General features: G+C 34.7%; 1 protein-coding gene across 1 annotated transcript in view; it reads right to left on the reverse strand.

The window, feature by feature from the left end:
- Positions 1-8,927, reverse strand: part of LOC120627917 (zwei Ig domain protein zig-8-like) — a 456,100-nt gene extending 447,173 nt beyond the window's left edge. The window contains exon 1 of the mRNA XM_039896047.1: positions 8,876-8,927. Within this exon, the coding sequence (XP_039751981.1) occupies positions 8,876-8,927 (52 nt within the window). The remainder of the gene's footprint in view (positions 1-8,875) is intronic.
- Between the last annotated feature and the right edge of the window lie 4,997 nt (positions 8,928-13,924).

Consider the following 13,924-nt stretch of genomic DNA (forward strand, 5'->3'; position numbering starts at 1 on the left):
ACGAAAGAAGTACATATAGCAAAAATAAATTTCCCATATATAAAATTAGTAGGTTTGGGACACAACGTATCCTAGACCTAAGAATGCCTATATTCTTCATCGAAAGTAGATGAAAGAATAACAAATAATTAAACTCAATTTCACATTATAGTATTAGAAAGTTCGGGACAAAACGTATACATATATAAAAATTCATCAAAATTCATTGAGCCATTCTAGCATGAATGGGCATGAGCTTTTGATCTAACGCATATTAAGACTTTTTTTTAAAGTATATAATTGATAGACCAAGCACATAGCCCACCTGATGGCAAGTGGAAAACTATCGCTATTAGAAAAGCAACACTTTGCAGTGCATGAAAATAACACATCCTGCAATTAAATAGCCTGTAATTAATTAGTCTGCATTTTCATTGGGAGGATAAGTGCAATAACTATGAAATCAATTTCATTGTTATTATAGCTACGTGAAAGAAGGAATAACCAACAAATACTTTCGCATTAATAACAGCAGGCAGTTAAGTAGTTAATTTCGAAATGTTTTGTATGGACTAAAAAAAGTAAAACGAGTATATAAGCTACATTCGACTTGCAACGTGTTTACCTTCCAATGAATGAATCTTATGTCTTAATATATTGTTTTAATAATGGCATTGGACTGGAATTATAATACCTACTACTTGAATAACTCAAATGAGCCTTTTCTGGCTACGAATTTGGTCGCTCTATCACGTTTAAATATCTCTACTCGAAAGATGAAAAGCTTCAACTCTTGATGCCGTCGTTTTGAGAGGATGTTTGTTTATTTGAACTTTGCTTTGTGAAACTGAAGTTTTCTTATTTGTAACTAGCTCTATGTAAGCAAAGTGAGTTGTTCTTGCTTTACTGAATTCCTGTAACTCGCTCAGTCAGACGCTTTAGTGGAAACGTAAAAATGAATTGTTTCGAGTAACAGGGTTCAAAACCTCTAACATGTGGGCTAGTCTGAACGTTCAGCCATTTTATAACTAGCCGGTCATAATAAGATAGCGGTAATCGCTGTGGTTTTAGTCGGGTTCGACTCCTGCAGGGCTAGCACGGGCAGGAGATAAAAATTATAGGGATATGATGAACGTGTCCACCTGCTAAGGCACGGGAACTTGGAATAAGAGAAGTTAGCCCCCGTTTATTATTACACATATATTATTTGGATATTATTTCCACTTTTGCGCCAGTGCTCTGAGAGTTGATTAAGCTGTGGGAGAAGATACAATTTTATCCATTCCCCGGGGATATAATTATCTCCTGCCCATGTTAGCCGTGCTGGCAGGGCATTATAAGTGCAATCTATAGGCCTGAATTAGATTTAATTAACTTTGGGCAATTTGGAAATTTTGTCTGTTATGGTCTGGCGGGCGCCTTCGGCATAACGACAAAGACGTTGCGGCACGACTTCACGTAGAAACAGATTAAAGGTATGTGTTTAACTTAACTCCCATACTCCCTTACAAGTAAGTCCGCTAACATCTGAGACTACATCGTCACTTACCACGCAATCAAGGGCAATCATACAAAGGAATTATAAAAGATTGCGCTATTTGTCCATTATAAAAGTACAGAGCATTTTTCCAGTTTAAAAATTGCCCTGCAAAACACACTACCGCATAGTAATATGAACAAGGACATTAAGGAGCAGTAGGCTCGGAGCTGTTATTGCAGATGAAAGTTTTCATTGTTTAAACAATAAAGATCAACGCAGAGTCGCGCTTGCTCAGTTATAAATTAGAAAAGTTGAGAGTATTGGTAATAACAAAGTTTGTTTACGAGGCGCCCGGCCGGCAAGCCTGACCTGGATTTGCGGACGCTTTCCTGATTCGGCGATATTTATATGGAAACTTATTAACGCTGTTTACAATGTATTGTGTGTCATCATCGGCTTAATTACTGAACCTCCCGCACAGGACAGAAAAGCCCGCAGTATGTAGCTTATATGAAACCATTGGCGTGCATAGAGGGTATGCACAGGGTATGCAGATGATACAAAATGAAGAAAACTTCCAGTAGGAGTTATAAAAAACTTAAGGATAGACATTATAAGAGTTACAAAAAACCTACCCTTATTGGATAGAAGCAGGTAAAAGATTTCTAATTAGTCAGGTAGGTATATCTCTTTTAACTAATAGACGAATTAATTGAATCTTATTTAAACTAATGGACTATTATTCTTCTGATTGAAGTAATAATTGAACCCAAATTAAATGACATAAAAATAAAAACTCTGTTAAAGTATTTTGGTCATATATTTCACAGTAATATTTTCTTTTCAAACTACTACCACTTCGGAATCGGGTCATGAGGAGAAGTGGCGAAACTCCAGAGCAACCCATCTTTTAAATATCATGTTTTACATTACAATGATTCCTTTTGATGTTTTATAAAAATCTTATTTTATCCTATGAAACAATTTACCACCAATTTATAAGCACAAACTTGAATTGTATAGCAAGAAATGAAATAATATAGTATTTATGTAAAGTACTTAAGTTTAGTATTTCGGCCAGCGTGACGGCCTCCGCCCACGTGAAGAACTATTTGCTGGCTAAACAGAGACTGCCCTTTTTTGACAAGGCACACTAGTGTTTTATATTTTATATGGTAGTTTATTGTAGAATTGTATGCAATTTCCTTTAAACGAATTATGAATTTTATGTAACCTAGTATATTGCACTGTAAGTTTATTCTTACTTCTAAAGTTTAAATTATTGCAGTCACAATTTTTCTTGAATTTAGAAATGATTTTATGAACATACATTAAATTTTCAAATTTGTACTGACTACACTGTCATTAATTTAAAATCTTTTAATTTATCTCTCAATGACTAATTTCTTTATGTCGCTGAAAAAATGAATTCTATTCATTACATTGTTCATACATACTTTTTCTTTGTATTAAGATAACTACATTATCTAGAGCTAAAAGAGTTTCAAATGCGCTTAGATCTTAGAAAGTTGCATCAGGCTTACCCTGATATTCGTTTGGTTATACCCATAGAAAAAGAAACAGTATTATTATTAAGATTTCTATGTTTATACCTTACATTATAGAACTTTACAAAAACGGAACTATATTCGTTATATCTGCATATCGTCTGCGAAAGGTGCAGAACTCCTTTGTGGGGTTGAGTATCCACTATTACAACATGATTCTTATGGTAATTCTGGACCTATGACATCTCATTCACGAGGTAACTAAGCATTTGATGAATTTCTTAATGACAAGGTAGATTGGAAGCAGCTTCGCTCTCATCTCCCGCCAGATAGAAACATTATTGTAAATGTTGATGTTGGAAAACAGGTGAGTTTTTGGCCGGCTCTTATCGGTAGAATCTGCCTTCCGAACCGGTGGTATTCATTTCATATAGACATACTTTCTGTTTCACATTAAAATTTAAAATATATATAATTATAATTTCAAAATTGCTTTTAAAATAAATTTGAAATGAATGAATTTGAATTTTTGAATTTTACATCAAAAAATAACCTTGTGAAAACAATGTAATAACTTATTTTCATAAACATACTGATAAGATCAGTTACATTGCAGTCAAGCAATAGCTATTTAAGCTAACGTTTAATGATATTTAAAGTTTAAACGTTAATATTATACCTGTCATCTTGTAATGTTTTTTTCTTGTAATTGTCATGCATATCAGTGCATGTTCCAGTGTGAGCTATACTTAGAAACGTGTAATATGCATGTTTTTAGTGCTCTTAATAAATAAATAAATAATTAACCTAAACGGTAAGCTGCATATTTAATTAAAATAAAAACATTTTTCTTTATTTTCAAACACTGTTACGTTGATATTACCCGATACAAGTTCTACGAATTTTATATCAAATCCTATTAGGTAACTATTACTTATACCGGTACGGACCGTTCACGTTAGATGAAAAATTAATTTATCGTACACAACGTTGCCATATTGTTTTTTATTCGCGTAATGTACTATATCCAATCCGGAAAAAGGTTTTCAATTTTAATATTTTATAAAAGGTTTAAGCTAAGATTACCAACTTTCATATATCGAACGTCAATTTACAATTTTACTAGAAATAGAAATAAAAGTTATAGAAAACGAAAAAGCAACCATAACACTTTTTTACGTGTTATTTTTGATTAAATTCTAAATATTAATTCAAATAAAAGCAATAAAGTTGGTAATATTGTAAAATCATTGAATCAATAGATTAAGGAAAAAATAAAAACAAAAAAATTTCCCTTGTGTTATGTCGTCCTAATTTTAAAGATGTTTTGAAAGCATACCTTTTTAACAAATGATTACCGATTCCAAGGGTTTGCTCTCAACGATTGAGAAATTTTGTTCTCTATTTATATTTTATTGTATAAAATAATGTTTAAAATTTCATTAAGTTTTATCGTCAAAATTACATTATATTCATTCAGGGTATACTGAATTTATTTTTAAGATTTACATCTACATAATTTTATTAAACTCAATTTTAAAATTGTTTTAAATTAATTTGAACTCACAACACCAGTAAATAAAACATGTCACCCATTTCCATGTATGCTTCCTCATGGTCTGATATCAGCGCTTTTTTCAACCAAGACTAATGAGGATTATAGACGATAGTGTTTTATATTGGATTCTTTATATCCTTAGTAATCATTACCATGATTACCTGAATAATTTAAATGTGCAATGTGTATCAAACTTTACAATACCAGTTGACTAAAAAAATTACAGTAACACTATTTAGAATACGATTATTCACATAGCTAATGGATAGATGTTTTTTTTGGTTAGCTTTAAGTGTCTAACATGAGACTAATTTGTATGTGGCATCACTAAATTTAATAATTTTTCTTACTCAATTGATCTGTAGGTTAAGGAATGATTTTTTTTTTTTCATTGTGATTAACAGCATGACAAGTGACGGATTGTCATATTATTAATGTATACAATTTAATTTCAACATTCGTGGTTGAAATTAAATTAAACTGATTTAATTTTTAAGAATTATTAACCACGAATAATAATAATTTTTAAGAATTATTATTATTCGTGGTTGAAATTAAATTAAACTGATTTAATTTTTTAGAATTTTAGATTTGATTTTTAAGAAATCCACAGTTTAAATCGTGGTATAATGCGAAATCAAGCTTGTGACAGAAGCTTGTTTGCGTCTTTGTCAAACGAGCATACGTTCAACAAAGACGCACTGCTGTCGTCCGACCCAGTGCGGCTAACTCGACACCCTGAGCTTGTTCGTTGTAAATCTCTTCGTTCCATCTAATAGGTTACATTATGAAAAGTACCCGTGACGTCATTGCTCTAACTTGAAGCCGGGTTAAGATGGGATTCAGTGGGACTCAGCCTCGGGATGAAAGGGACCGTAGTTTCCGAAAGCCGCTTTGATCTTCGGAGATAAACGCATTTTAACCTTGGCTATGGAAACCGAAAATATCACAAAGTGTGTTTGCGAGCTATTTCGTTTACAAATATCATCTACTCCCTACTTATCTGTTCTATTCTATCAACATTTTTACTGACCGCCTCGTTTGTCTAGTGATTGAATGTTTGACCACGGAACCTCGGTTTGATTTCCGAGTCGAACACCTGTGAAGGCATCTGTTAAGAAGTTTTCAGTACTAGTCCGAAATAAATTAGTTATTAATAAATTAGCGTTGTGGACCACCAGGCCTTGGGGAGATTTTTAAGGAAACTGTAATAATGTAACCCAAAGTAGCTAAATTTTGCCTATTGGTATTAAATAAAAATTATGCACTCATTATTAATTTAAAAAAGTGTCCGTCCGTAAGGTGTTCTTACATTTTATTAAATCGTTTGTAGAAACAAAGCTCGGTTAAAATAGTACGGCAGGTACATATTCCTATTCAAATCAATAGTGTTATCTTTAAGGGTAAATACGTAGCAGTAAAACATTAAGTAATTCTTTCCAAACAAATTTATTTAAAAAGTTATCTTGGGTTTATAAATGTACGGACTACACTTAAACAAAACAACTCCGTATACACTAATATCAAAAAGTTATTTTTAAAAACCACATCCGTTTTCTCTGTACAAGAATACACAATTTAAAAAATATCTGTAGGACTGCACCTAAAGTGAATGCCGCATATCTCTCAAATTAACTGTTCCTACAGGACGCTTTAAAAAAACGCAAACTAAGTCGCGGGCAACAGTTGGTATTTAATAAAAGTTTAGATGCAACTACGCGTAGATCGTTAGGTATATTTCTATTTTTTTGCTTTTCTCTTTTTTTTGTATATCAAAACTGTATTTTAAAAAATCTTTTGCTATGTTTAAGCGTACCAGAGATATGAGCGATTTTCCTTTATTACTATGTAAAGATGTAAACAACGTTTTTTCGACAGATAAAACAAAAAATACCTTGGAGAAAACTGTATTACGTGTTCTTTGGTTCCTCGCAAACTATCGAACATAATGGTACATCGTTATACCGTTTAACAGGAACCCGAAGTTTTATACTTAAAGAGCTAGTGGCAGAAATTTTCTAATCATAAGATCGCGTCAGAAAATTCTGTCTTTCTGAGAATCGCAGCGTGTGTCCATTACCTACCTAGCTACGTTAGCTATGATAGCTATTTATATATGCTATTTAAATTAATATGGTGTAATTTGTATGGTAAAGATATTTCCTCCAAATATCAATTTTATAAAATTATAGAAATAGGTAACGGTTTTTGCTGCAAAATAATGTTTTTTTTATTATACTAAAATAACACTTGAATGCTGGACACGATAAAATCATTTCGAACTTTTTTTATTTTCTCCATGCTATAATTTTACGACTACAGATGAGAGAACATACAGGGTAGTAGGCGGAATCCTGAATCAGTTTTTGCGCAACAGAGATTACTGAATTAAGTTGGCGGTAAATCTTTGTACGGTTGTGCATCTAGCCGCAGCAATAACCGCCAACCAGATTTAGAACACTTAGAACATTATTGGTTTTTTTTATTCGCAAAAACTGTGTTTGCCTCATTTTTTATCTCTTTCAAAAGGTACACTATCGCCCTTTTCCCCAACCTAGAACTAGTCATATGAAAAAATTACCACTAGCTCCCAGGCTATTATGATTACGCAGAAATTCCCAAAGTTTAGTTATTCATACGAGGGAGCCTTTTATCGTATTCTGAGAACGATTTTTGATTTCAATAAGAACGGTCCTTTTCGGTAAAAAAAGTTTTAAAGTACATACCAATTTCTGAGCACCCGATCTTCAATTTGCTCAAGATCGGTTTACTTCCGCTATCGGATAATATGGATGCATGAAATGGTATAATTTTAGGTATTTCTTTTCATTATATTTTTTTAAATAACGAGGAGGGTCATCCTTTACGTAAGTGACTTCCAGTATACTGAGAGGATGAGAGAAACCAATGCATTGCCGATATTTGAGGATTTTATTATACACCCTATAAATGACCAGGGCGCGTTTGGATTTATATCTGACTATCATGTAAAAATTAGTAGGCATAACAACAAGCAAAAGGAAGTAATAATTTGCAAGAATGTGGAAAAAAATATTTATATAGTGTGGAACTAACTGATGCCTTTGCGCATTTTTAATTTAGTTTTTTGTTGTCTTTATTTTTTTTTTTTGTCTTTTACTTGTGTGCAATAAGGAAGGTATCTATCCATCTGAAACTAAACTTTCATTAACAATTTGATCCCCTACGCCTGGATTCAGATGAAAGGTATGAAATTTGCATCTGTTATATATGCAACGACTGCTGTTGTAAAGTGTGAAGTAGTTTAGACCACTCTTCTCAGCCCTTAAGTTTCATTAATATTTCAGTGTAACAAAGCTCCGGCTTAAAATCAAATTGTTAGGAAATGCATCAACCATGGCAGTAATGAGTTTATTCCCACAGTATAGTATTATTGCGAGAAGTTTCCTGCAAACCGTAATAATATTACGCATAATAGCAAAGAACTGAGGTACACTACCGTAATTAGTTTAAAGCAGCGAGGTAAAATAAAGAAATTTACTATTCCTAATGCAGAATTTGAGGTATGTTATATTAAAGGCACCGTACAATTTGCATAATATAGTACGAGAACTATATGTTTTACCACTTATAGATCCTGCGGACTGGGCCAATATGTCCATCGGTTAGGTACACCTGATAACACGTTTGCCAAATATAATTTTGATTTAGTAGTATAAGTGCGAAGTGATGAAAAACGAGAAGCATTTTAAAATTTTATCTGGAACTCTTTCTATCGTCCGTTTTCCAACCATTTATTTTTATTTGAGATGCTACTAATCGAGAAAACATAGAAATTTCAGGCCAGCACACAGCACCACATGTTGGGATCATCTAACTTTAAATGTCATTGCAGTATTTACAACCGTGACAATCGTGCATGTATTAATTGTTTTAGATCCTCTACGTTATAAAGTTTTTACATATCGCTGCCTAATGGCCGATTCGGCTGAACTTACAGTATTGGAATATAAGCTTTATGTTTTGACTTACAATGCAAACTTTTCAATATTCTCGTACCACGAGTAGACCAATTTTTGCACACTCGTCAGGCACTTCCAACAACACTATGACATGAGACATAAACCCAAAATTGAAATGCTCAAGTTTTAGTTCAGTTGGTGTTGAGTCGCTATTGTGTGCGAATGCAATCATCTTCTGCCTTGCTCTATCCCATTTTGGGCGGATTGGAGTCTTCTAATTTTCTCACGCCAGTACTATCTGTCCTAGGTTGTTGAGAAGTTCTCTCCCAATAGGAGTGTCAGAACTTCAAATGGAGTAAAATCCCACATTGGCGCAGTCGCTAGGTGTGGATGTGATAAAAGTACTTACTTGGCGAGATGTGCGCCATGCAGAGCAGCACGAACTGCGCCGCGCGCTGCATCGCTCGCTAGCGGCGCGCGCGCGCATGCCACGCCCCGCGGCCCCCGCGCACATACACTACACTGAGCCACCTGCCCGCGCCCGTTCCAACCGCACCTGCAAGAAAACTGCGTTATTGACAGCGCCAACCTTAAAGCATAACATTATATCATCACCACCATTAAAAGCCTAAAATAAGGCATGATGTTTCTCTAAGATAGGGAGGGTTTGGCCGAAGTCCAAATGCAGCCTTTACGTACCTAGGAGAACACAAGCATGACAATTTCCTCATGATGTTTCCAGGCGCCGTTGCAGCAAGTGACAACTTTATTACTTAAACCCATCGATCACTACTTTGTGTTAATGATCGATGCTTAAAACGCATATAATTTCGAAAAGTTAGGGGTTCCGTAGATCAAACTCGGTCGCAAGGGACGATGAAGTTTTAAACACAAGGCTGTGGCGGTCTCCACATTACATAACTAGATGGCGCTACTAAAAATCCTACATCGCGCAAGCGAAGTGTTCACTAAGAATGCCTATATATACAACTTCCAAAAACGAATGTTCGGACCTCGATATCATTTTGACAGATTTACTTTATTCCGAAGTTAAATTTGTTAAATTGTAAACTATGTAGGTACAACAAACTCCTGACAGTGCCAGTGTCGTGCCACTTGTCTTCGTTGGTAGATCGGTCTAATGAGCTCCAAGGAAGGAATGCAGCTTTGAACTTCCAATGCTCTTCCTTAGGACGATTTAACTAATGCATCTACTTGGTTGAATCCTTGATTTGAATCAATCAAGCATGCAATATTTTCAAATCGACTAGATAAGAAAAAGAGTTTACTCATAATATAATTTCTTGATAAATATATTTGTTTAAAGATCAACATCATCATTAGGTGCCAACTTCATATTGAAGTTCGGAGGTCAGCTCGTGGAAAATCGAACGATGATGTGCCATCTTCTTCAATTCCGAATAGCTATGTCCGGTCCAATCTCTTGTATCAAACCACTTCTTTCTCGGTCTACCAGGTGCTCTTTTCCCGGTAATTTTCAATCTTTGAAGGATCAATCTAGAACAGGGATCCTCTCTGTAGGTGACCAAAAACCAAAACCTTCCTTTATATGACGGTTGTCATTAGTTTCCGTTGGCATTTGGCCCTTCGTTATACTTGAGCGTTTGAGATGATTTCTCTCCATGTTATCTTAAACATTTTTCGTATTGACCACATCTCAAACGCTTGCAACCGTCTACAACTTTCCTTCTTTAACATCCATGTTTCGCATCCATATAAAAGAGCAGACATAGTACTTAAAAACATGATACCACGTGGCAAATAGAGTTTTAGGGTCACACAAAAAGATGTATGCGTGATTCTTCTTAACACGATTAAAATAGTGTTCTGTCGTGAATTCTCTTTAAAAAGTTCACTAAAAACTAAACTAATTGGCTCCAAAAGTCTATATAATAACATTATTAGTAAAGTAATATTATCACTATCAGTTTTCCAGCTAGTAATATTTTTTCTAATTTTCTAATTATTGTCTACGATTTATTTTCATAAACTTTACTGAAAATTCATTTGGGAATAATAGTTATTATTTGTAATTTAATTTTGGCCCTCACCAATGTTATTATTAGATTAGGTTTCGGACCTGTAATAAAATAAGGTAAAATCCTATTATGTTTCTCGCCTTTACGGCCTCTCTATTTGTAGCTAAAGAAATGAAGAAGTTATTCGAAAAATAGCAACGACTCTCGGGAGCACAATGTCGTAGTAATTTTCTATGGGTCTCTTTTAATTTGATTTGATACATAGTTTCAAAAAATCAAGGAGTAGAGTAAGCCAATATAAAAAAGTGTAAAAAAAAGTCCAAACAAAGTATTCCCTTAAACAATGTAAACATGACCATTAGCAATGTTTATGATTCAATACATGTCTACAAAAAAAGGCACCTATACTTAGGCAACTGTGTTTTTTAGTCTAATTCTCGAACCGTTTTATAAAAATGTTTAGTGAAATTGCGTTAAGTCTTTATGTAGTGGACTTCAGCGGGTGCTGCCGCTGAAGTTATCATACTATCTAATTTCAAATCAAATTAGTTCAATTCTTCAGCCAGTACCTCAATCTAGTGAAATCAGAGACACCTAGTAAGAGTAGGTACTCTTACTAGCCAGCTGGCCAAATTTACATAAAATGCAATCCATGAACACTGTGTAGGTATGTACAATTAAGCGCGACTTAGTCCGCGAATGAATCGGTTTAAAAAAATAGTCGTATGTTGTTGCGGACTGTTTTAAAGAACTTTAAAGAAACATCTATTCCGACATTCCAATATACCTACTTACTACATACGTTATTGTAACTATTCCAGACTATATTGTAGGTATCTCTGCCAAATTTCAACCAAATCGGTTAATTTGTTGTGGCGTTAAAGCGTAACAAATATCCATCTATCTATCCAGGCATCTATCCTCACAAACTTTCTCATTTATAATATTAGTAGGATGGTACGCATGCATTCGATCGTTGTCCCATATGCCTTAGGACTTGCTGTTATCTGTGAAGAATTATGTCCTTGATCTCCGACAATATTCATCAGATCTTCATTAAAATTAGACAATACATGCTTGGCTTGGCTTGACAATACACTGTCAAATAAAAAAAGAATTTCTAAAATCTGTGCATATTTAACAGAGATATGAAGTAAAATTCATAAAAATGTTCAACCCATTTCCTGGAGGAAACTTATTGTTTATCGGGATAAAAAGTATCCTTTATGTTGTTGGGATATCAGCTACCACTGTACCAAATTTTATTTAAATCCGTTCAGTAGTTTTCACGTGTTGCCCGGACAGACACACAGACAGACAGACAGACAGAGAGACAGACAGACAGACAGATAGATAGACAAAAGTTAAATAAAAATCTGTTTTGGACTCACTATCGATTATAAAGCATTCCCCGGTCAAAATTTTCAAAATATATATAATGTACACAAATCCAGTCTCAGTTTTATTATTATAAGTATAGATAGATGTAATTACCATTTTGCAAACATAAATTTTGTGCTATATTGGTCCGTTCCAGTCAACTTCTTGCATTTTAGCTGCCTGCCTGGAAACTTCTCCTAATGTCATGAAGTCTGTTGCACAGATGCAACTGCTCTGGTGGAAGGAAGCCTTCCACCAGAGCATGATGCTAGTTACCACACTACAGACAAAATCTTGCCGCTAAGCTATTTCGTGTTTCGGTACGATGTCGAAGGAACCAATTAGGGGGTTTGGGTTTAATATCATTGCTATACCCCACTACCATCACTAATTACCAAGTGTCAATGCAGTCAACGGCTAACTTTTAATAGAAAAAAAAATTGAACAAGCTTTAATTTACTATAGTCCAGGATCACGAATAATTTAAATTTTATTTGCTTTAATCACAAACACTACAAACTGCAACACGCGGCGTGCACTATGATTCAATCGCTCTCTCACTATAATACAGTAAAAGCAATAACACCACATTCTGCAAAACATACTCCACGCACATTTTACCGGAGATTTTCTGAAAATGTTCACTGCACAACTTTGTGTTGCGTGTTGAATATTGTCAAGAGATGTAATTTTTAGGCCTAAATCATTAGGCATTCGATTTAGGCGATAGGTTTAGTTACAACGGGCATTAGTGCTCTTGGATTCATTTGGTTCTCTTGCCACAAAATAGTTTAATCAAAGCGAGACTGGAGACAATGTCGCGATAATAAAAGCAACGGATGCCTGCCGAAATATTCCAGCCGCAATGCCTGAAGCAATCTGACTACAAAACGCAAAAACAATGCTTTTTTTACTGAAAAACTTGTAATCTTTTTATTCCACTACAAGTTTTCTGAATCTGATCAAGTAGTGATGATACAGCTTAAGATAGAAACAGGCTTACCTGTGAGGGTGTGGCAATTATAATAAAACTATACTCGTAATCGGTTTCGACTCGTCGGCAGCACGACTATGACGATGACGACGATGACGAACTTGTTAAACACCCAAGGTTGAAGCAGACAAAAACAGCTGTTTGTGATGAACTTGTCCTGCGATTGTTCTCCCAAGATAAAAAATATCCTATTTCCAAGTTCAAGTGTATTCAAGTTACAAGCTATATAACTTAATGCAATCTTGCTATGATCGTTTAAGCTGAGAAACGCAGCTTAGATAACAAAGGGTATATCTTGGAACCCTCATTGCTTTTCTATGATACAAAGTAGTATATTATGCCCGTTTCCAGGGTGCAAGCTATATATGAGCCAAATTTCGTAACGATCGGTGCAGCAGTTATCGCCTCCCCTACAGAATACGTTGTCGCTAACACTAAAAGGGTTAGCTTGTATTAAAAAAGCCAGAATGTTGGATTTAAAATCCACGTGACGTTTGTTAAATGGAGTGAAATAGCTCTTCAGGCGAGTTTTATTTGTTAGAGGTGTGTTTATTCTGGTAGTATTAAGTTTGCCAACTCCGGGCGCCGTGAGTGACGGGAAATCATTTCGGAAGAGCAAAGTTTAGTAACCTGCGGTAGGCCGGCGAAGTCCGACAGCAATATTTTGACGGATCGACCGACTTTCAGACACTTACATTGAAAGCCGGATCAAAGTTTGTAAATGGAAACATTTTGTTAGGATTATTACCTACTGCCTTTTATTTTTAGATAATTTAAGGAAAACCATCGCCTATAAACAGCGCAATATTGCCAGAGCATGCAAGGAACACGTTATAATGATCAAATGGTGAGTCTTGCTAAAATCTATTTCAATTTAATACTAAGTAAATTCTGAGCAAAGTTAAATTACACTCTATAGATCAGCCTCAGTGTAAGTTATCAAGTAAACATACGTTATATCAGTGTTTGCGTAAATCGGGATAACGTGCTTTTCAAGGCGTCTTATTATTATTTGACGGCGGACTAGAGCAGTGGGCAGCGACCCTGTTTTCTGATTCCAAGACTGTGGGTTCGATTCCTATTA

This window comes from Pararge aegeria, chromosome 2 (assembly GCF_905163445.1).
Source record: "Pararge aegeria chromosome 2, ilParAegt1.1, whole genome shotgun sequence".
NCBI classification, from domain to species: Eukaryota; Metazoa; Arthropoda; class Insecta; order Lepidoptera; family Nymphalidae; genus Pararge; species Pararge aegeria.